The 21445-nt window shown below is 38.5% G+C and overlaps 4 protein-coding genes across 9 annotated transcripts; 2 read left to right on the forward strand and 2 right to left on the reverse strand.

Moving 5' to 3' along the window:
• The first annotated feature begins 1287 nt into the window (after positions 1–1287).
• On the forward strand, positions 1288–8527 carry LOC127262871 (pumilio homolog 23). 5 transcript variants are annotated; one of them, XR_007841321.1, is made up of 12 exons: positions 1288–1421; positions 1785–2077; positions 2173–2536; positions 2806–3105; positions 3399–3566; positions 4370–4513; positions 4653–4772; positions 4933–5118; positions 5397–5545; positions 5889–6071; positions 6686–7619; positions 7698–8527. XR_007841321.1 is itself a non-coding variant. In XM_051291711.1 (11 exons), exons 1-11 carry the CDS (start codon positions 1323–1325, stop codon positions 7131–7133), a joined length of 2454 nt encoding a protein of 817 aa, XP_051147668.1. In that variant the 5' UTR covers positions 1288–1322; the 3' UTR covers positions 7134–8527. The 5 variants fall into 5 exon arrangements, 3 of the variants coding, with proteins under 3 accessions (XP_051147668.1, XP_051147669.1, XP_051147671.1); XR_007841322.1 differs by having other exon boundaries at positions 7722–8527; XM_051291711.1 differs by having other exon boundaries at positions 6686–8527.
• A 253-nt stretch (positions 8528–8780) lies between these two features.
• On the forward strand, positions 8781–12794 carry LOC127262873 (ubiquitin-conjugating enzyme E2 34-like). Of its 2 annotated transcripts, XM_051291717.1 has the most exons (11): positions 8781–9072; positions 9909–10016; positions 10110–10248; positions 10545–10599; positions 11087–11125; positions 11305–11368; positions 11482–11543; positions 11618–11657; positions 11749–11776; positions 11931–12022; positions 12160–12794. In XM_051291717.1, exons 3-11 carry the CDS (start codon positions 10192–10194, stop codon positions 12443–12445), a joined length of 723 nt encoding a protein of 240 aa, XP_051147674.1. In that variant the 5' UTR covers positions 8781–9072; positions 9909–10016; positions 10110–10191; the 3' UTR covers positions 12446–12794. The 2 variants fall into 2 exon arrangements, with proteins under 2 accessions (XP_051147674.1, XP_051147673.1); XM_051291716.1 differs by lacking the exon at positions 9909–10016 and having other exon boundaries at positions 8782–9072.
• Positions 12795–12973: 179 nt separating this feature from the next.
• LOC127262872 (RING-H2 finger protein ATL3-like) lies at positions 12974–14976 on the reverse strand. Its single transcript, XM_051291715.1, has one exon. It carries the CDS (start codon positions 14205–14207, stop codon positions 13116–13118), a length of 1092 nt encoding a protein of 363 aa, XP_051147672.1. The 5' UTR covers positions 14208–14976; the 3' UTR covers positions 12974–13115.
• Positions 14977–15965: 989 nt separating this feature from the next.
• Positions 15966–21024, reverse strand: LOC127262874 (protein STRUBBELIG-RECEPTOR FAMILY 7-like). The gene is made up of 16 exons (XM_051291718.1): positions 20219–21024; positions 19740–19875; positions 19529–19600; positions 19378–19443; positions 19166–19237; positions 19011–19082; positions 18777–18848; positions 18648–18713; positions 18497–18559; positions 18119–18411; positions 17733–18022; positions 17304–17569; positions 17014–17146; positions 16710–16828; positions 16456–16612; positions 15966–16341 (listed from the first exon to the last, which is right to left on the reverse strand). The coding sequence occupies exons 1-16, from the start codon at positions 20295–20297 to the stop codon at positions 16165–16167; spliced, it is 2133 nt and encodes a 710-aa protein (XP_051147675.1). The 5' UTR covers positions 20298–21024; the 3' UTR covers positions 15966–16164.
• Positions 21025–21445: the final 421 nt, after the last annotated feature.

Consider the following 21445-nt stretch of genomic DNA (forward strand, 5'->3'; position numbering starts at 1 on the left):
TTAAATTTTAAGAAATTAATGTGTATTAGATAGTTTAAATTAAATATAATTGTATGATAAGAAATACAAAATCTAAAATATAAATAAACAAAATAATGTATATTATTATTATATAATTAATAATTATTTATTTTTATTAATATTAATATTATCTTTATTTTTATAATAATTTAATTATATATAGTAATTTTAATTACAAGTATATAATATACAATTTTAGCTCTGAACATCCACTCTCCACATTCCACCGTAGCTATAGTTACAAGGGTTCGTTTTTTTTTTTTTTTTTTTTTTTTTGTATTTTCTTTTTTTCATTTTTTTTTTCTTCTTGCCTCATGCTTCTTCTTCACGGTCGCCGCCCGCTCATAACATTCTATAATCCACAATCGCAGCCGGCGTGCATGTTTAAAATTTTTTAAAAAAATAATGGCCGAACCGCCGGTTGAAGCCGTAAACCGGCGGTTTGAACAAGTAGTTTGCACTTTGACAAATATATAAACCGTAACAAAAGGTTCGAAAACTATTAAACCGGAGATTCGGAGCTACGTGGACAAATTTAAACATAATATGTGGTAAGTATATAAAATAAATTTGAAAGCATTTAAAAATACTTTAGAGGTACATTCAATTTTTACTAAAGAAAAACTAAAATAGGGACTAATATTAAACTAAATATGTAAATGAAGGAGTGCAGACCAATTATTTTAAAATAGAGACTGAATTATAATTAAACATTACCCTACCCGTATGGAGTGCAGACCAATTGTGCGAAAGATTAAAGGATAAAATCAAATATATATATATATACATATATTATTGTCTCCTCAATTAATGGCTTATTCGGGGGGAGGGGGTGGGTAGCAGCTAGCTAGCTAACATAACAGACAGATATTCTTTGTTTCTAATTATTAATAATTTATTTATTTCCTTGAATCGGATTTCATAACAAACAAATCATTGTCAAATAAACTAGTAGTGCGGTATTGGACATGATGGTACACCACTGTCCACTGGACTGGCTGGCAGTGGTTCACTCTAATCAAATCCATAGTTAATATGTTTGCATATATACTTTGACTAGCTAGCTACTTGTCTTTCAAACGTGTTGCTTTTTTCTTCTTTACTTAACTGTTTCCAATATGGACTAGTATATTACTTAACATTTCTAATTTGATGGACAATATATATATATATATATATATATCCATCATGAGGATAAATTAATAATGTTGCACTTAAAAAGAATTTGGGCTCTCTTTCTTAATGGGCTTTCCACAGTGGCTGGCCCAACCAAAACAACAACACCACTAATAAGGGCATGAATGATCGAGGAGGAGGAGCCACTGCCAGGCCAGCCGACTGCTTGTCCACCGTCCACCGCCCACCGCCTCTTCCAAACTTTACGTCGCTCTCTCATTGCGGTCCGTGCTCTATGATTTTCATACTTTGTGCTATTCAAGCACATGTCTTTTTACCTATTTTCGCTAGAATTTGCATAATCGTTGTATGCTCCTTACATGTTCCTTTGCTTCTCCATGCGTTTCCGTAGCTGAATTGCCATCGACTTTGGTTATTTTGTTTCTATTATCTTAGTGGAAAGCTTAAGTTTTTTTTTTTTTTTTAATCTTCTTATTAGATTGCATTCAGCTTTCCAAGGTTTGGATTTAGTTTCTTGAATGTTTTGAGTCAAAAGAGAATTAAAAGAGGCTTGATTTCCTCCTTTCTGTACAAGTTTCCTGCAACTTACATATGGGTATTTACTAAGTGTCTTATGCATGGTATAGGGCCGTTTGGAGCATGCTGCTATGGTTGCCATTGGTTTGAAAGCATTGCCATTGAGGAAACATAAATCTACTCATTTATCACAGGAAAGCTTCTTGACTGGTGAAGAGAAATCTTCTCATATCCAGGCTATGAAAGTAAGGAAAATGGGCAGGAAAGGAAGTAAGAAAGATGCCCACTTTCATGGAGGTGTTTCAACCGAAACTCAATCAGCTGGAGTGCCTGGCACGGCTAAAATATCTCGAAAATCAGTAAAAGAAAATACAGCTTCAGCATCTCAGGCATCGTTTATCAGGTATTGCTTTTTGTTGTTGGTGGTGAGGGAATGGGTGTTTTCAATATTGTGCATGTACTCCACATAAATTTCTACTCAAACTGCTTTGATTGCAGGAAGCAGGTTGACCCAGACACTGCCAAGTACTTTACAGAGATCTCAAATGTACTTGAAGGAAGTGAAGTGGATCTGGAGGAGCGATCTGTCATATGTGGTAATGCGTTGGAAGAAGCGAGAGGGAAAGAAGTAGAGCTTGCAACTGATTATATCATCAGCCATACTATGCAAACACTCCTTGAAGGATGTTCTTTAGATAATCTTTGTGCTTTTCTGCGTAGCTGTGGAAACAATTTGGCCTACATATGTATGGACAGGTCTGGTTCTCATGTAGTTGAAACTGCCCTGAAGTCTCTAGCAAGGCATCTTGAGGACGATGACAACCACTCTCTCATTGAAGAGACGCTATCCACATTAATTCAGGTACCAGGCGTATCATTAATGATACGATTCTCATTAGTTATTGCAGTTGGTATCTTAACCAAAATTGCTAAAATGCCACATGGGACGTGCTTCTTGTTATTTGGACTTATTATATTATAATATTTAGTAGGCATATGATCTGCTTATAATGCAGCACATTTCCTTTTGAATAAATATATTTCTCGCAATGTACTTTACCGCGTGAATGTGTTGTATTTGCAATTGATTTACTATATTCTCTCTTCCTCTGCAATCTTCTTTCTTGCCAGGCAATTTTGGTCAATCCTATTGATATGATATGCAATTGTTATGGATCACATGTCATCAGGGGACTTCTTTGTCTTTGTAAAGGAGTCCCAATAGACTCACCGGAGTTTCATAGCTTGCAATCATCAACTGTGCTGGCAGAACGCTTGAATTTTCAGTCATCTCAATTAGATGGTAATAAATCTCAACAGACACAACCCTTCCCAAATCAATTAAAATATCTGATATCCGAGATGGTAAACCCTTCGAGAGTAGACATAGGTGTTCTTCAAGTAAATCAGTTCAGCAGTTTGGTTCTACAGGTATGTGTTCCCATCTTTTTAATGCATTGAATTGCTAATTGGAGCAAATTAATTTTCGGTGTGGATTTGTAAGCTTATCCTGTCTAGTTTATTTACCTTTGTTGACCACTTCAATACTAATCTCTATTGTTATATTAAATGATAAGCATTGCTATGTAATTTGGCTACACTTCTATGGTGGAATGAGATCCACAGTATCTGTCTTATTGGAGGCTTTCAATCACTTAGGGTAGAGTCTTAATGTAATTCATTGTATTTGTCTTACCTTTCATAATTAAAATTTCTACTTCCAGACTGCATTGAAGTTACTTGCTGGAAGTGAGCAAGATTTATTCCATACAATACCTATTCTCCTCAGCTGTGATGTGGACAATGGTGTAGAAGGGAACCTTATCGAAGCAAAAAAAGCTAAAAAGATTCTACGCTTGGTGGAAGAAAATGCTTACAGTCATCTAATGGAGGTGATAATTTTCAACAAAATATCTTTTAAGTTTGATTGGTTTATAATTTGATAAATAATACATTTTATATAATGAATATTAGAAATTTAGGATCAGTTTTTAGTATTCAACTACTTTCAAAAGCATTACCTTGCAGCATGCGACTCTAACACAATATATTGAGATACAAATGGAACCCAAGAATCAGTTCTAATAACTGTGCAACTAAGTAATGTAATGAAATCTTAAGAGTTATGACCTCCTTTTGAAGATATCAACTAGGCTCATTTTTCTCCTTTTATTGCCAACTCAATGGTCAATACCATGTCAAAATGTGTGTTCATATGTTGTAAAACATGATTAGTCTTAGCTTATATGTAAGGCCTTACTGAAAGAATCACAGTTGGGAGTGTGGTATCATCCTTTTCCTCCTGTGAAGGGGAAGTTTGGTTAGGGTGTGTTTGTTTGGAGATTTGGATTTTTTGTTGGGATTTGAATAGTAAATTTTTTTAATTGAAATAGTTATATGACGTGATCTTTTGAATGTAAAATTGATTTTTATTATAATATAGAAAATGAAAAATTGATGATTGATTTGATGTTTTTGGAGGAATTTTTTTTATGAATGGTAGAAATATATGAAAATGTGATAAAAGAACATACTATTAGATTCTTCTTGGCAACATCATCTTTACTGTAGGCTTTCAATATATAATGGAAAGTGAAATAGTAGATTGATTCTAAAGGACACTACCATCTTTTATGCAAACTTTCACTTATAACTTCCACAGTTCCACCCCTCAAAATGCATTTTCTTTTTGCAGGTCATCGTGGCAGTGGCTCCTGATTCCCTATATAGTGAAATCTTCACTAAAGTTTTCAAGAGTTCTTTATTTAGGTTGTCAGCACATCCCTGTGGGAACTTTGCTCTGCAAGCATTGATTTCTCATGCAAGAAATAAAGAGCATGTATGTCAACCAAGCCTTTCAAATTTGCTTAGAAATCATATACATAAATCCTTTACTCAGTTATCATGATTTTAATGGTAGTCTCAGCAGCAACTTTTAGTTCTGTGATTATTATCTAGTAACATTCTTCTCAATACAGATAACGATGATGCTAGAGGAACTTGATTCTAAATTTAAGGATATGCTGGAAATGGGTAGGTCTGGGGTTGTTGCAGCTCTTGTAGCAGCAAGCCAAAGGCTCCAGATCAATGAGAGCAAGGTATTTGTTTTCTTTGTAATATATTTTTGTTCTCTCTGACCATCTTGTGATAAGTTTAGCATGTAGACCCAGACTTCAGCTTTCTCTAAATTCCTTTTGTTGTGAACTAGATAGTCTTCTTCTTAATGTCTGACCAACCTTTTGATTGTTTTGTTAACAGTGCTGTCAAGCCCTTGCTGATGCAGTTTGTTCGACCAACGAGCCCTCTGCATGCATTGTTCCTCGTATATTATTTCTTGACAATTACTTATACTGCAGTGATAAAGCCAACTGGAAATGGCCAAGTGGTGTCAAAATGCATGTTCTTGGTTCTCTGCTTCTACAGACGGTTTTCAGATTTCCCAGTGTATGAGTTGAAATATTATTCGGTTGGCTTTCCTGGTTTATGAATGGAAATCTATTTCTTACATGCATGTTCATGTGTTCTCATTTTTTGCATTATATTTAGACATCTATGAACTTTTTATAGTTCTTGTTGCTTCTTTTTCCTTTCCCCCCTTTCCCCTGGTGTAAGTTTCATCGTCTAATCTAGAAATTTAATGCTTCAGATATCGGTGTTGCTTTCATCCCGTTTTTTACGAGTTTAAGGTGCTGACATTAAGTGCTGTTTTTTTTACATTATAGGAGTTTATCCAATCTTATATAACAAGCATCACATCATTAGAGGATAATCAGGTTCTTGAAGCATCAAAAGACCCTGCTGGTGCACGTGTTATTGAGGCTTTTGTGACGTCAAATGCTTCAACTAAGCGAAAGCGCAAGCTAATTATCAAGTACGTTGAGAAACTGCCTTATTCTCCTCCCTGTTTTATAATTGCAACTATTTTAGTTTGCAGTGGCTTTAATTTGTGTTGTTGAGAATGATACTCAACTTGATCAGTATTGATGCAATTGCTGTGCTGCTCAACAGTTTTTGTAATATGCTATCAATAGAAAGACTTTGCAACTAACTAAATCTTCTACTATGATCCTAAGAATAACATAGGCTATACATAACAATATATCATATATAGGTATATGGTTATTAATCTTCTAGTTTACTATTATTAGACACATGTCACGTACTTGATAATAACTGTAAGTATTTGTCTGTGCTATTGCATCAATGTATTGAAGGCTGCAAGGACATTTTGGAGAGCTATCTGTGCTTCCTTCTGGTTCTTTTACTGTTGAGAAGTGCTTTAACGCCAGCAATATGTCCATGAGAGAGACAATTGTATCAGAACTATTACCATTCCAGACAGAGCTATCCAAGACCAAGCAGGGTCCTTACCTTCTAAAGAAACTTGATGCCGAGGGGTAAGCACAGTTATTGCTTTATTGAATTTTCTGTGTGTTACTCTTTTCTATTTGACCTCGTGCCTTTTAAGTTTAGGAACTCTTTAGGCTCTGTGTCTTTGCCCAGGCATGCAAAGGTTGAACGAATGTGACTCTTAACTAAATTTATCCGGGCAGTTACATTGTTGGTTAGCTTATGGCTCTTCCCATCACTAGCATTCACTAGCATATTCTAGTTGATGCTAGCATTTATGTGATATGAAAAATATTAGCTTAGATTGTGGACAAGCTGTGTTTAAGCAGCAGAACGAGTGGCTGACATACATTTAAATACTAGAAATGTCCTTGACTTGGATCTTGAGCCATGGGAACTATACAATTATTGGGCTCCAGATATTTCATCTGGGTATTGATTTCAAGCAACACATCAATACATCATTGCTTAAGAGCTTCATATTTGTTATTATTTTCTGTTCATTAATTTATATTCCTCGACTCATTAAGAATGATATAAAATTATTGTTTTGTTTTTTTCCTTCTGGTTGATTCTTGTTTCTTTTCTCTGGAACAAGTTTAAGATTTTTTAAAACAGAATTTGCTGCTAATAGTCTTCTGACCATTATTTGTAATGATAGATTTGCGAAACGGCCAGATCAATGGAGATCAAGACAAACCACAAGAGAGTCTGCTTACAAAGAATTCTATGAAGCCTTTGGACCTAGGGATACTCAGTCTTCTCGAAGTGGAAATTTTCTTTCTAGCACTCATTCCAAATCACAGGCAGAAGGGCTAAAGGGCATGAGGAAGGAGATTTACGATGGATTTTCTTCTAGCTTTTCTCACAAATCTGGTGCTCCATTTCTGGCTCACCAAGGTTCTGCTAAACGCAAAAAAGCAGAAAATAAGCAGGTGCCAGGAGGCAGTGGCCTTCCCAAAGATGATGATACTTTCATAAAAGGCAAAAGTAAAAAACAAAAAGTAAAGACGTCTGGCGGCATTGCAGAGAATTCTCATGGTACTGAAGATCTTCATGGTGAGGGATTATCTATTAAGAACAAGAGGAAACGCAGAAGAGATGGCTAATCAAATCTTTCGACCAGAAGTTGAAAGCTAGGAACTGTGGTTGAGGCTGCACATTTCAACTGACATGAGTAGTCAGCAAACCTCTTTTTTCCTTTTTATTTTCATTTATTTATTTATTTATTTTTTGTGTTGTTTTTGTTGTTAGTTTAGCTCGTAAATTAGAGAGGGAGGAATTTCCTTTGCAAACATAACCAAAAACTGTTGTATTCCCCTGCCTGAGCTAGGAGTTGCATTGAACAACAAAATGTTAATATTGCAATATAGGATACATTCGAAGATGGAAAAGGGCGACACTGTACTTTGTAAAAGACACAGTTCTCATACAAAGGCTCTTCTGCCAACAATGTTATCCACTTTGGTTCTATGGGGGCTTGGACCTGGTAAGACAACATGATATCTGAGTGAAACATCTGATGGAGGAAAATGGCACGAACTTTTGGAAACTAGAAGTTTACTTGTTCTGCGTAGGATTTGATCTGCTTGGAGGTATTCTTCGGAAGCTTGAGTTCACTTTCTTGTATGGATTTCTCTCTTTTATATGCAAACCGTGGAGCGTCTGTGTAGATGATGATGCTGTGATCGTTGTAGCTTGTTTCTTCGCCTGAAGGAACCGTGCTGCTTGTGCTCCCTGTATGTGAAAATGCAAAAGGATGGCAAGCGTGAGAAAGAAAGAGGAGATGAGGGTAAGGTGAGGGAACTTCATGATTGAAGGGGGAGGTGTATTATTAGGGAATGATGAGGCAGACAGGCACCAGGCGGGCATATATGTTTGTGATTTGGGAGATTGTTGGTTTGGTAAAACAGCACAGGCAGGCTTATTATGATGAGATTTAAAGATGATTTGTGTTGAGTTGAGATTTATGCATACATACATACATATATACATGTAGGCTTGGAAGATCTTGTTGGAATCCTATGCAAGTTGGATCACGTGATGGTGATGCTTCTTTGACCGGACCGGCAAACTTCCAGGTTCAAAATTTCAGCTGCATGCAGTGGAGGCACGTGATCGTCATCATTATTATATCTGCAAAGTTTTGATTTAGGGGAAGAAAACTTTGGTGTTTAAATTAAAAGTAATCAAGCAATCACAAGCTATGGATCTATTTGGGTTGGCAAAGCCCTGTCGTATTGTTACTGCTTTGTATTTTATCTATTAATGTCAGACACGCACAAGCTTGAGTTTTAGCTTGAAGAACAAGAATATCATCCCCTTTGTGACGTGTGACTGACAGTCATCATATGGACGGACCTGCCATTTTTGTTACCAATCTTTGAGTCAGGCTAACTGTACTGAACCCATTTTTACTGCCATGGATTTGGGTTCTCTTTACCCAACATTTTTACACTAATGTTAATTAATTGCAGTTGCAGTGGATCTACACCATTGCTAACCTGTATGCATCTTCGTTAATAAAATTTTTACTATTTCCATAATTTAATCAACTTAAAATTACTAACTAATACTACTACTACTACTACTACTTCTTCTACCATACACTGTGAAACGCACCTGATAATTTTGCCCAGTCAAATTATTAGCGCTAGCATTTAACAAGATGTCGTATTTGCCCTTGTTTCTCTATTGCCACGTCGACTTTCGCAGGGTTAAAGCTGTCTTCTCAGAATTGCTCGTAGGAACACACACACACACACGGGGCGGGACGGCCCACGCCCCACAGGCACAGCCAACGCGTTGAACTCCAACAAATGGCGAATGCGAATGCGAATGCGAATCCCGAATCCCGAATCCGCCTCCAACCCCAAAACGCTCTGCCCTGCCCCCCTGCCCTCAAATTCAACGCCTCCCAACCCTATGCCAATTAATTCAACCGTTCAACTCCCCTGATTATTTGCACTGGATTTGTCATATTCCAACAACTCTTGTTCACTTCCTTGGATTTGATTTGATTTGATTTGCCTTTCCCGATCCCTGCCGGTATGCATTACTTTTATCTCTTTTAATAAATCTATCTGTTGTTCAGTTGCGGGCGCTCGGGTATTTGCGAATGCGTTGATTTGTAAAATTGCGATTATGGGCGATTTTTCGGGTTTTGATCTTGGAATTCACTTTATTCGGCTGCCTTTGGCGTTGTATTATATCGTTAAAGTGCCTTGTTTTTCTAATGTTTTTGTAACGTTTGAATCCGAGTCAACTTCCGAAAGAAGATGAATGTGCTGTGTAAACGATCGTTTTTAAATAGCATCGGTAATGGTGTAAGCAGTAGTGTAATTTTGGGGAAGAAGAGTGGTGAAGTTAGTTGTAGTTGGAGGAAATGTTTTCGGTATGCCTAATTAGTTTGAGGATTCAAACACTCATACATTAAGTCCCTTCATATTCCTGGCAATCTGAGTTCAAATTTCCTTATTTCAAATTTCATTTTCCATTACAATTACTACCCTAGAGCAGTGGTTTCAAGAAGCAATAGTAAAATTAGGATGCCCAAGAAACTAGTTGTTTATAGAGAGTGGTGAATTTTAGAAATTGAAGAATGTGACTGGTGCACGAGTTACAATAGATCAGTGTGCATGTTAATACTTACTGTTAATAAAGGAAAACCAGGAAGGCTGGACTCAATTGCTTCTGGTAACAATCTGCTTCAGGTAGTGGGTGCATGAATTAGCCAAAAGATGGCATACCAGTTTCTAATGAAAGTCTCTTCGGTCAAGCTTATACTTTTTGGTTGCTGCGACTTGCTGTAGTGTATGTGGATCTCAAATGTGCATGTTGCGTAAATTAGTTAGTTATATGTTTTATTTCTTCTTGTTCTTCAGATCATTAACTTTGGAGGATTTGACACACCTGCAATTACATGTCTCAGGAGTTAGAGCTGTATATCAACATTGTGGATTTATTATATTTATATTCTGCTTGGAACTAATGTAAAGTTGATGATAGTATTTCGTGTTTATTGGCTACTTTTAGAAATCACGGATAGATTCCTTTGCAAATTTTTAGTTACTTCTAATTGACAGGGGAACGTCCTGTTTGAGGTGGTCACAAGATAAATAACTGCTGAAACTCTATCTTTTCTGATTGTTGATATAACACATAAATATGGCTGAAAAAGCATGTGTTAAGCGCCTCCAAAAGGAGTATAGAGCGCTCTGTAAGGTAAATTCTCTATCACCTCTTGAAACTTTAGGTTGAAGCAAATTATCTTTCTGTTAAACTCCATTTACTATTCATATTGACTTTGAAACAATTAAAAAGCTCTGAGGAAAAACATCTTGGCAACAAATGTTAAAATTGTTGCAAAACTCTGGGCTTGCCCTTTTTCTCGCCCAATAAAAATGAGCTTGTGTATCACTTCATTGTCAGTTCTTTATTTCTGGTTCTTGTCCTAATGGCTATTAATGGCCAAAATTCTGTCTTTATATGCTAACCATTGTTTGTTTTATTCATATTAGGAACCAGTTTCAAATGTGGTGGCACGGCCGCTGCCAAATGACATCCTTGAGTGGCGTAAGTCTATTTTCATTTTTGTTTTTTCCAGGGCTCCTGTTTCTGGTTTCTGTATGGTTTGGCAACATTCACCTTTTTTATGCTAGTGTAAAAGAGAGTTGAATATCTTTGAATATAAATATGTAGCATAGATGTAAGGATATTATTTTGATTCAACCTTGAGATTTTACTTATATTCCAGAAATGAGACCCTATCAAATGCAGGCTGCAAGTAACATATTTGTATGCAAATGGGTGCTAAAATCCTCATGCGTGAGGCTGGGTTAGAAATCAATGACCCAATGTATACGGGGAGAACCGTGAAATGCATATATAAGTGTATCATATGATCTGATGTTAGAAAGCTCTGATTATGAAATCATGTTATAAACAGTGTTTGTCTTTGACCATACCTGTAAGAAAATTGTTCCTGTGACAAATGCCAAGTATGTATTCAAATGGCTATTTCATCTGATCACATGATCCTGTTCTCTGAATTTTTGGTCAGATTATGTGTTGGAAGGAAGTCAAGGAACACCCTTTGCAGGTTTTTGGTTCCTCTATTTTATTTGATTATATATTTCACTTTCTGATATGGTTGAGTGTGTGTGTGTTTGGCACATGCATGAAGTTTCATTTCAGTTGTACTTTGTTTTTGACATTGATGACTCTTTTCTTTTCTTTTAATTTTCTTGTTTTTTTTTTTGCTTTTGTTGATCATTCTAGGTGGATATTACTATGGGAAGATAAAATTTCCACCAGAATACCCATTTAAACCTCCAGGAATTAGGTTGTTTTACATCCATAAACATTGCACTTAGAAAACTGTATGGATGAACTTTTAGATATTATTCTGGGGTATTTATAGTGTATTCATTGAGTGAAATGGTCTTTACCTTGTAGTATGACTACTCCGAATGGACGCTTTATGACACAAAAGAAGATATGCCTATCGATGAGTGATTGTAAGTTGGAAATATGGCTATGTAAATCTCAATGATTTTCTTGTTTCACACCACTCATGTGGATTCTCTTTCAGTCCATCCAGAGAGTTGGAACCCCATGTGGTCTGTCTCAAGGTACTACCCATTAACAGGGAATGTGTTGCTCTTCCTTTAACCAAGTTTTGTTTGTCTCCTGTGCTGATGTATTCAATTTATATGCGTGCAGTATATTGACTGGGCTCCTTTCGTTCATGGTGAGTTTCTTTCTTAGCTGCAGTCCCCGAGTTTGCGTTTTTTTGGTTTGACGCTGAATCCTTTTATTGATGCCCTATTGTAGTTTAATAATTTAAGTCTCTCTGTTAAATAGTTTTGACACAAGGATGCTTCTGGTGATCTATCTTTTTGCAGATGGACAATAGCCCTACCACAGGCAGTGTCTCAACAACAGACGAAGAGAAGCAGAGGCTCGCAAAAGCTTCTCTGGCCTTCAATTGTAAAATGTGAGTTTGTTTAAAAGATGGATGATTTTGTTGAGCTGCTGCACATATGATGAATGGAAAATGAATTACGGCCTACTGTTGCAGTTGCTTGTTTGTGTTTTGTGATTTTTCTTTTTTGCCTTTTTGTTTTGCTCCAGTCCAACGTTCAGGAAGCTATTTCCAGAATACATAGAGAAGTATGAAGAGCAGATTGCAGCTGAGCAGCTGGCTGAGGAGGTGGTTCAAGTTCAATCCCCTGCCCAAGATGAAAAGTCTGGATCGACACTAAAGAAGCGCGGAGGCAAGGAGGAAGGCCAAAATGGAGAGGCCCCGAAAGAGTTGAATAAGCAGCAGGAGAGGAGGCGATCTTTCCCGACATGGTTGTTGCTGTTGCTGGTGTTGATTTTTGCTGCAGTGATGGCCCTCCCTCTCCTTCAGCTTTGATGTGATGCAGCAGCAGCAGCAACCATGGGGAATTGTGTGGAGTGTGGAAGCTAACGAACAAACATATGTTGAATTCTATATATATATATATTATTTCTAGCGCCTAAGAAAAGAAGAAGAAAAATGTTATGGGAAGTAAGTGTATAGTATAGCGTGGGGTGAAGGAAGGGAAGGGAAGGGAAGGGAAGTAGTGGCGTGTGTTGAATTGAATGGCAGAATGAACCATTCAATTACCTGGCTCAAAGAAGGAAGACTTGTGTTGGTTCGGTGGCTGGTTGCCTTGGGGCCTTCCTTCCTTCCTTACTTGTTTACCATCAGCTTTAATCCTCTCTTCTCTTCTCCTCTCCTATATCCTTTCTCATGCACATACACATACACATACACGTATGTAGTGAATGTTTGATTGGTAAATGTCTAGACAGGTACAGGTGCCATCAGGAGACAAAAACAACAAGCTTCTGTCTGTCTGTCACTCTCTCTCTCTCTCTCTCTATATATATGTATCTATGTATGTATTCAATTCAATCTTGATCCAACACCTTAAAAACGTAACTACTAGCTGCAGGCATCATTCAGTATTACCGCCCAGCTGCGCTGCTGTCTTAAATAAATGCATCATCAGATCACATCAGATCAAGCTGTATGTCGTATGGAGAAGAAATCATCAAGTTTAACAACCTCCTCTCCTCTCCTCTATTGCTGCTGCCTGCCTGCCTTGTTCCAGATCCAAATTTCTTGGACTAGTAGCATTGGATGGATGATGGTTTACTCTTCTGTTGCCCCCGCCACTCAAAAGCCTTTTGAGTGACCTCAGCCTCCTCGTGGCCGCCACTGCTGGAACCTTCTGTTCTTCCTCCTCTTCTTCTTCACTCATCTGCCTAGTATGATTAGGATTAGGATTAGGAATAATAATAATGCTGATGCTGGAGGTGGAGGTGGAGGTGGAGGTCATCGACGAAGCTTGTTCAGATTCAGATTCAGCTGCACCTTCTGCTTCTGTTTCTTCAACGCCAGTATTGGGTTGATGATGATGGGTGCTGCTGGTTTCCTCCTCCACAGTACAATTAGGACTAAAAGTCCTCACTTGACTCTCATCTCCCCAGACCAACACATTGGTAGGGAAATTGGGAGATGTCGACTGCTCAACATGATTATGATTAACATTAACATTGCCTCCTGAGGAGGAGGAGGAGGAGGGATTCTCCTCCGAATCTGTCACAGTTTCAGCAGCGCCGGGACGATGATTGAACACCTGATTGGGATCGTAGTCGATAGGGTTTCGACAGAGAGGGCACGTGGAGTGCGATTCAAACCACATATCAATGCAGTCAACGTGGAAGCCATGGTTGCATTTGGGCAGAAGCCTCGCCTTCTCGCCCTCCGAAACCTCACACAAGCACACCGCGCACTCCAACCCATCATCTTTGGGATCAAACACCACAACCGGTATGCTCTTCAGCACCCAAGGGTCCAGGCCATGGCGCAGGGCGGCGGCGGCGGAGGAGGAGGAGGATACAATCGCCATCTCATCGTCTCCACCCGCGAAATCCAGACTGCTGCGGCGTCGCTGTCGTCGTCTGGTGGGGGTCGTGGTCGGGGGGTTGTCTTGGCGGCTGTACCAGAACCATTTGGCGTAGATGTGAAGACAGAAAACGAAGAAGACGATGAAGAAGAGGAGGACAAGTGCAACCGCCACGACCTTCCCTGTCAGCTCAATCACTCCTGTGTCCCCAAATCTTCCGCCATTGTCCGCACTTGCCATTTCAATTTCAGTGGGGGCTGGAGTGAGGAAGTGGTCGATAGGATCGGGGATTTTGATACGAAAAAAGATTAAATTAGAGCTCTGATTAATGAATGCATTGAGGCAGGCAGGCAGGATTCGAAGGAGATTTCCAGAGTTTTTTAAGGAAGGCGATTTCCTAAAAATGCAATCTTGAACCAACCAACCAACCAAGGGATTCTATGTACATATAATAATATTACTGAGTGAGTGAGTGAGTCGGAAGGAAACCAAGATAAGATTTTGCATGCAACAGCAGCAGCATTGTGGAGTGCATCCCACGTCTGGGCTGGGCCATGTGGGTTTGACCAGGATCAAATCAAGGAAGGAGATCAATCCGCGCGCGCACAAGGAACTCAGAGATGGAGATGGAGATGGACAAGTTCAATCATAAGAGTATGGTTGGTACCGTAGAAATACAATGGTGTAAGGTTTCTAAGTCAGCCTGATTCTGGAGGAATGTAAGGGAGGGAGGGAGGGAGAGACTAGAGAGAGAGAGAGAGAGAGAGAGAGAGGAGATTCCAGAAGAAGGCAAGGTCAGGTGAGGTGAGGTGAGGTGAGGCTAAGGAAAGGTAGGAGAGGAAGAAAGAAGAAGTGGGATGATTGATGAATGCAAGTGGTGGTGGGAACTGGGAAGCAGAGTGAGAGTGAGAGTGACAAGAGCTAGAGCTCTTATTAAAGAAAGAGGAGAACAGCGAGTGAGTGAGTCAATGTGAATAGGAGGAGCATACTACTACTACTACTACTACTACTACTACCTACTACTACTACTACTACTAGGAAGAAGAAGAAGAGATGGAAGAAGCTCCCTCGATTTCAAAGGGATGATAATGATATGAGATGAGAATAGAACGACAGACTATTATTATTGTTGTTATTATTCTTATTGTTAGTGTTCTTCTTTATTGCATAAGTGGTCTGGGAGGAGACTTTCAACTCTCCCACTGTCAATGGCAATGGCAATTGGCATGCCATGTGGTGGAAATTAATTAATTAATTAACCCCAATAATTCTTCTTCATCATCATGTCTGTCTATCCAAGAAACTCCAACCCCACCCACATATGTCTGCAAATGGTAATTATCATCATTCCTATTACCATGCATAGATTTTCAAAGACAGACATGAATATTATTGTTTGATTCTTGTTTGTCTTTGAGGAGCATCATGGTAAAACCTTTTTCAAGCTTTGCTATGTGTATATATACATACATTATACATGTAGGAAAAGGAGATAGCTCCTTCCTATCCAATTCCAATTCCAATTCCAAATAGACATTAACAACAACAACAACAATAAACGGCAGTGTCAAAAGAGTCAAAAAAGGGAGTGCATGTTACTTACGTAGCTAGCTCTCTCTCCCTCTTTGAAATAATTAGTAGAGGTGTTGTGTTGCTTGGGACAAAATGATGGATTTTATTTTGTGGTTTAATAATAAGTGATCTCTACCTCTCTAGCTAATCAATTAATTATAGTATATAATGATCATGATGAAACACCTCTCCATGCTTTCTTGCTTCCATCATCATTATGTAAACTACTACTTGTTTGTTTTAGGTGAGCAGCACAGCATGCATAATCATGGTGTGTTGAACAACAAAACATCGCATCTGATGTGAATCTTCAAATTCAAATGATGGGATCCTCCTCACAATTGAATATGTTATGTATGCCCTTCAAAATGCACCAACACTACCACTGGAGCAGCAGCAGCAGTACCCAACCATAAATTTCCCCAATTGTGAAAGCCTTCCAACATCATGATTTATATATCCATCTATATATCTGATGGCCACTGCCCTGCCTGGAGGGAGTATCACAATTTCAAAATTTCAGTATTCTTGTTGATGGCAGGCAGACAGTGTCTCTGGATCGATAATCTATCATCTATCTAAAGGCAAGAAGGCTCTTGATGAGCACACAATCTAGCAAGCAAGTTTAGCACACTCCTCCATCTACTACCCCTACTATAGCAGCAGCTCGGGATGCACCACCCTGCTCACTCTCACTCTCACTCTGCCTCCCGTGCGTTCTCTTGCTCATCTTTGCTCCTTGCACCAACCCGCCCAAGGCTTGGACCACTTCTGACATTGGAGGCCTAAACTCCGGCTCCCGCTGTCGGGAATGAAACCGCCACTTGGTTGGTTGGTTAGTCACACTTCATATTATACACCTGATAATCATAATAATATATATATATATAGCAAGAGTGAGAACCACAACAGTTACCTGGACACACAAGGCTATTGCTTCTGCAAAACTCGATAGAGATTTGATTGGATAGAGCCCACTCAGATCAGGATCGGCCATCTTTGAGAGAGCATCAATGTCATGGAGTTGGGGTGTTGCCCATTGAACTAAAGATTGCTCAGACCTTGGCCTTGACCTGCATCCCGAAACAAATTAATCACACTCACTCAAGATTCTTGATGACACAGAAAAAAAAAAAAATAATAATAATATAAAAAAGGAGCATTCTTCACCCATCGAATTGTTTGCGTCCTGTAAGAAGTTCTAGCAACACAACTCCAAAGCTGTATACATCACTCTTAACTGTACGTCGGCCAGACATGCTGACTTTAGGTGCACTGTAGCCCCGTGCCTGCAAATGCTCCATGCAGATCATTAAGATTATAATGAAAGCAAGGAAGACAGTTGTACCTTTTGGCAAGCTAATGGTGGAACACTTCCCTATTTAAGTCCAATTTCCACAATAAACTATCAACAATCCCAAGGCCAAGCTGCACCAACCAATGGTAAAAGTTGTAAGAACCTGAATATATCTACCTGATCAGATTCAAGGACAAATCTTGCCAACCCACAATCTGTAAGATGGGGATTCAGATCCATATCAAGCAAAATGTTTGCTGTTGTTATATTGTTATGCACCACTGCAGGTGCACACACTTCATGTAGGTACCTGTGGCAGATGGAGCTATTAGTAACAGGAAATTGCTTGTAAAAGGGAAATTAGTAACAGGATTTGTACATGTATTGGGGGAAAAAAAAGGGTGGATGGATATAGAGATGTGAAATTATTTAAACAAGATAGGCGGTCAATCCATCATCAGACTTACTCTAGCGCTCTTGCAGTTCCTAATGCAATCTTAACACGTTTGCTCCATATTATAGTCTTGCTAAATTCATCACGAAGATGCAGATGTTCATAAAGAGATCCATTCTCATGGAACTCATAGAGGAGCAGGTGTTGTCCATGCCCACAATAATATCCAACGAGCTCAGTTACATTTGGATGTTTCAACCTCGAAATCTCTGACACAATCTCCAAGAAATCTTCAGAATTGGCCACAACAGATGAATTAACTTTCTTCACGGCAAGAATCTGTCCCCCAAAATGTTCGAGGCCGTTAACTAGACAGTTGACATGAGTGCAGTAGATAGAGTGATGGTTCTCATCATTCCGGGGGAAGCAAACTTTCCAGTATCTTCTAACATGTCGTCAATCAGTTAAATTGATTCTATGGAACTGTAAAAATACACCATACCTTTCCATCATTCAGCCGGGCTCTGTAAACACGGCCAATAGATCCTTCGCCAATCAGATTTTCAGCATTGAAATTATCCGTAGCTATCTGTAAGTCTGCTACTGAAAAATGCATTACATCAATTGGCGCTTTATTGACTTTGTTGGATGAAACAACAGGCATTGCAAATGCACCATCTTCGTCATCAAATGGTCTACTCTGAGCCAGGGAAGGAGGCTTCAGATTTATAACAACAGGATTTTCATGGGCATTTGCTCCAGTTCTGGATGGTGTTTGTACAGGATCAATCTCTGCAGACAATACATAAGGGGTTGGAGAGAGAGAACGTTACTAGCAGCACAACAAAATTTTGTAAGCTACTTATTTTAGAGCTAATCTCAATGTACCTTGTCTTTCTTTGGAAGCTCGATTTACAAAAGGATGGTTGTAGAGCTTCTCAGTGTCTGTGGACGACTTTCTGAATTGCCACTTAATGATGAAGAATACTGCTACAGCTCCAACAACCAAAAGAGAGATAATTATTCCAGCAATAGCACCTGCGCCTAGACCAGATTTACTTCCTCCATTTTCACTATCTTGATTGCCTGTGGATCTGCGACTGCTGTTAGGCACCCTGACTGGTGGAGTTCCTGGTTGATGAGGAGGTGCAAGCCCAGTGTTGAATGAATTACCTTTTGCACTGTTAAGTGAATCAGAAAGCACAAGACTGATGATCTTTTCAAGAGCAAATGCGTGTGGAATTAAATGTAAGTCAAAGCACTTACTGCAGGTTTATGCCTTTCAAGAGCTCAGGTATTGATCCGGTAAAACGGTTGTTTTCAACATTCCTGAAAGTGGCAAAACACAGATCTAGCTTTTCCGTATATATGTACATATTTCCCTGAAGACTTGTACATTAGTGTGAAGGTAACTCACAAATTCTTTAGTGGAAGATCAGCAAGGACATCAAGGGTTCCAGTAAACTGATTATTTTGCAAATACCTGCATGATGATCAAGTTAGTAATCGAGGAATTAAAATCACAAGAGAAGTGTAGTCCACTTACAAATCATGTAAACTTGTCATAGACTGGAAGCTCTGAGGTATATCACCCGCCATGGCATTATAAGACAGATCCCTGAAGCATGAACATAATACATCTATCTTTCTATATAGCAGGTATCAAACCAATAGAATCATAATAGCTGAGACATATCCATAGTTATGAAAGAGTAGGCACTGCCAAATTTTCTGCAACCAAAATGGAATAGATACTGTGTGATGCAGTAACTGGTCTTACAATGTGGAGAGAGCGGTGAGTGAGTTGAACTGAACATTCACTTGGTCCTGGATTTGATTGTGACTCACATTACTGTTATAGCAGAGTGCTGTAATTTGTCAGCAACAAGTCATTTTGGAGCATAGAATATGTTTCGAGTTTGCAGCTTGACTGACAGATATTTTAGAGAAGTCATGGACGACAAGGAAAAGGGTAGATCAGCACTGAAGCCATTACCAGCAAGGTTTCTGCTTTGTGAGAATGAATACAGAGATGAACAGCAAACAAGTCATTTGAAAAATAATACTAAAAAGTTAAATAATTATTACATTATTTTTTCTTAAACAAAAAGTAATAAAAACAAAAACCAAAGTAGAATGAAGCTTACAGTATCTGAGCATTAGGAGGAAGTTGATAAGGAATCTGGTTTATAAGATTGTTGTTGCTTATGTCACTGCATGATTACATCATATCATCATCAGGTCAGGGGAACCTCAAATTTCTGTTAAAAGAAGTTGTTGGAAATTCAACTGGCTCACAATGCAGTAACAGCAGTCAATTTATCTAGCTGGAATCCCATGTTACCAGTAAGCCCAAGTCCTGATAAATCGCTGACAAAATGGTACAAAAACAAGAAAAGGTCCGTCAGTCAGTTAGTCAGTAATCAGACTAGTGTGGTGCGGCTGCCATGGAGAATAAAAGGAATGACATAAAAGAAAAAGAAGAAGGTTGAAATAAAAAAGATGTAACATTTGGGTGACTCTGGAGCCGGAGCAGGCAACTCCCCTCCAGGCTTCTGTGCAAGGATCACCGCCACTCGGCTTCCAATTGGTAAGTTGTCGTAGGGGAGAATTCAAACTTGTATACAATAGATTGAGAGTGGCAGCTGTGTGCACATGTAAATATATTATATAATCAAACTCTTGACGAAACAAACAATTTAAGAATGAACACTAATAGGTTCAGGAAAATTGTGGCATGTGCTTGCTTAACAAGTTATAACAGACAGACACAAGGAGAGATGAAAGTTACTATAATATAGGAAAAGAATGATAAGAAAAAGAGAGAAAGAAAGCATACATAAATTAATATAGATATTGATTCACAGCATTGATTTATACAATCCTACGCATATTATATTAATTAAAATAATAAGTAGTAGTAGTAATCAGCATTGTCAGTCATCTCAACAGCAAGCAAGCAAGCGAGCAAATTATTAAATCCCTGACCATCAGTTGGATCCGTGTACGCACTGACGAAGCTCAAAGTACCAACGAGCAGCAGCAGCAGCAGCGTCGCCATCCCCATCTCTATCACCTCCAATCTTCTTCTTCTTCCAACAACAAACCACAGGGGAAAAGAAGAAGAGCGAGCCCGGAATGGAATGGAGTCGAGGCGGGCTTGCTTATCTCTGTGTCTCTGTCAATGCACGACCAGAGTCTTGTGTTTTTGGGGGCAGTATTGATAATGAGAGAGTGAGTGAGTGGAATGTGTGTTGCGGTTGCAGAGGAAGAAGAGGAAGAGGAAGAGGAAGAGGAAGAATGTATGGAAAAGTAAAAAACAAAGACCCGTGCTGTGCTGCGCTAAATAACAACAATAATTGAATGGTCCGGTCCTGTCCAGTCCTTGGGGGTTCAGTCAGCCAGCCAGCCAGCCGTACACATACATACAGACAGCGTTTTTGTTGTGAACTGGTGATGCTTACTACCTGCACCCGGGCAGGGCAGGAAGAATCCAATCTAGCAAGCAAGCAGCAATGCCATCATCACTCACTCACAAAGGCAGGCATGAAATTGTTTATCTGAGGGGAGGGGAGGGGATTGAATAGAATAGAATAGTGAGTGAGTGAGTGAGTGAGTGCCAACTGTTGCTTTATTGGATTTGATTGGATTGGGGAATCGAATGAATCTTTACAGCACTGATTTACACCTGAACTGAACCACCGCACATGAACATGAACAGGAACGAATTTATGAATGTACGTACGTACGTCAGTGTCAGTCAACTCAATTCAGAGACGCTACGCTACGCAGGCCAGACTTGTTAATGAAGAAGAAGAAGAAGAAGAAGTTGTCTGTTTATATTCCACTCTATTTATTCCAAGGCCGCCTTGCTCCTATATTTTTTATTTTTTTTAATTTTTTAATTAATTTATTTATTTTTAAACTTTAAAAAAAATTATTTTAAATTATAAAAATAAAAAATTGTTTAAAATAATTGGAAAAATTAAATATTTGAAAAATAAAAATGAAAAATAAAATTATGATTAAAGTTAAATTACTGTATTTACATATTTGGGTGTATTTGTTTGGGGGTCTGGATTTTAAATTGAGATTTGAATCGTAAAAATTTTGAATTTGAACAGTTTTATGAGATATAAATATGTGTTGATATGATGTTTTGAATGTAAAATTGATTTTTAGTATAATATAAAAAAAAATGAAAAATAGGTGTTT

The sequence above is a fragment of the Andrographis paniculata genome, unplaced genomic scaffold (assembly GCF_009805555.1).
Source record: "Andrographis paniculata isolate CXL003 unplaced genomic scaffold, ASM980555v1 Contig66END, whole genome shotgun sequence".
NCBI classification, from domain to species: Eukaryota; Viridiplantae; Streptophyta; class Magnoliopsida; order Lamiales; family Acanthaceae; genus Andrographis; species Andrographis paniculata.

Excerpts from the sequence above, each read along its gene's own strand:
- LOC127262874 (XM_051291718.1), bottom strand. The coding sequence starts at position 20,297 with ATGGGGATGGCGACGCTGCTGCTGCTGCTGCTCGTTGGTACTTTGAGC. Across the intron at positions 18,849-19,010 it reads CTCACCGCTCTCTCCACATT|GGATCTGTCTTATAATGCCA; the intron begins GTAAGACCAGTT and ends TTCATGCTTCAG. Across the intron at positions 16,829-17,013 it reads TTGTCCTTGAATCTGATCAG|GCACGGGGCTACAGTGCACC; the intron begins GTAGATATATTC and ends GAGCATTTGCAG.
- LOC127262872 (XM_051291715.1), bottom strand. The coding sequence starts at position 14,207 with ATGGCAAGTGCGGACAATGGCGGAAGATTTGGGGACACAGGAGTGATT.
- LOC127262873 (XM_051291717.1), top strand. The coding sequence starts at position 10,192 with ATGGCTGAAAAAGCATGTGTTAAGCGCCTCCAAAAGGAGTATAGAGCG. Across the intron at positions 10,600-11,086 it reads AAATGACATCCTTGAGTGGC|ATTATGTGTTGGAAGGAAGT; the intron begins GTAAGTCTATTT and ends ATTTTTGGTCAG. Across the intron at positions 11,658-11,748 it reads CCCATGTGGTCTGTCTCAAG|TATATTGACTGGGCTCCTTT; the intron begins GTACTACCCATT and ends ATATGCGTGCAG.
- LOC127262871 (XM_051291711.1), top strand. The coding sequence starts at position 1,323 with ATGATCGAGGAGGAGGAGCCACTGCCAGGCCAGCCGACTGCTTGTCCA. Across the intron at positions 3,106-3,398 it reads TCAGCAGTTTGGTTCTACAG|ACTGCATTGAAGTTACTTGC; the intron begins GTATGTGTTCCC and ends TTCTACTTCCAG. Across the intron at positions 4,773-4,932 it reads TCCAGATCAATGAGAGCAAG|TGCTGTCAAGCCCTTGCTGA; the intron begins GTATTTGTTTTC and ends TTTTGTTAACAG.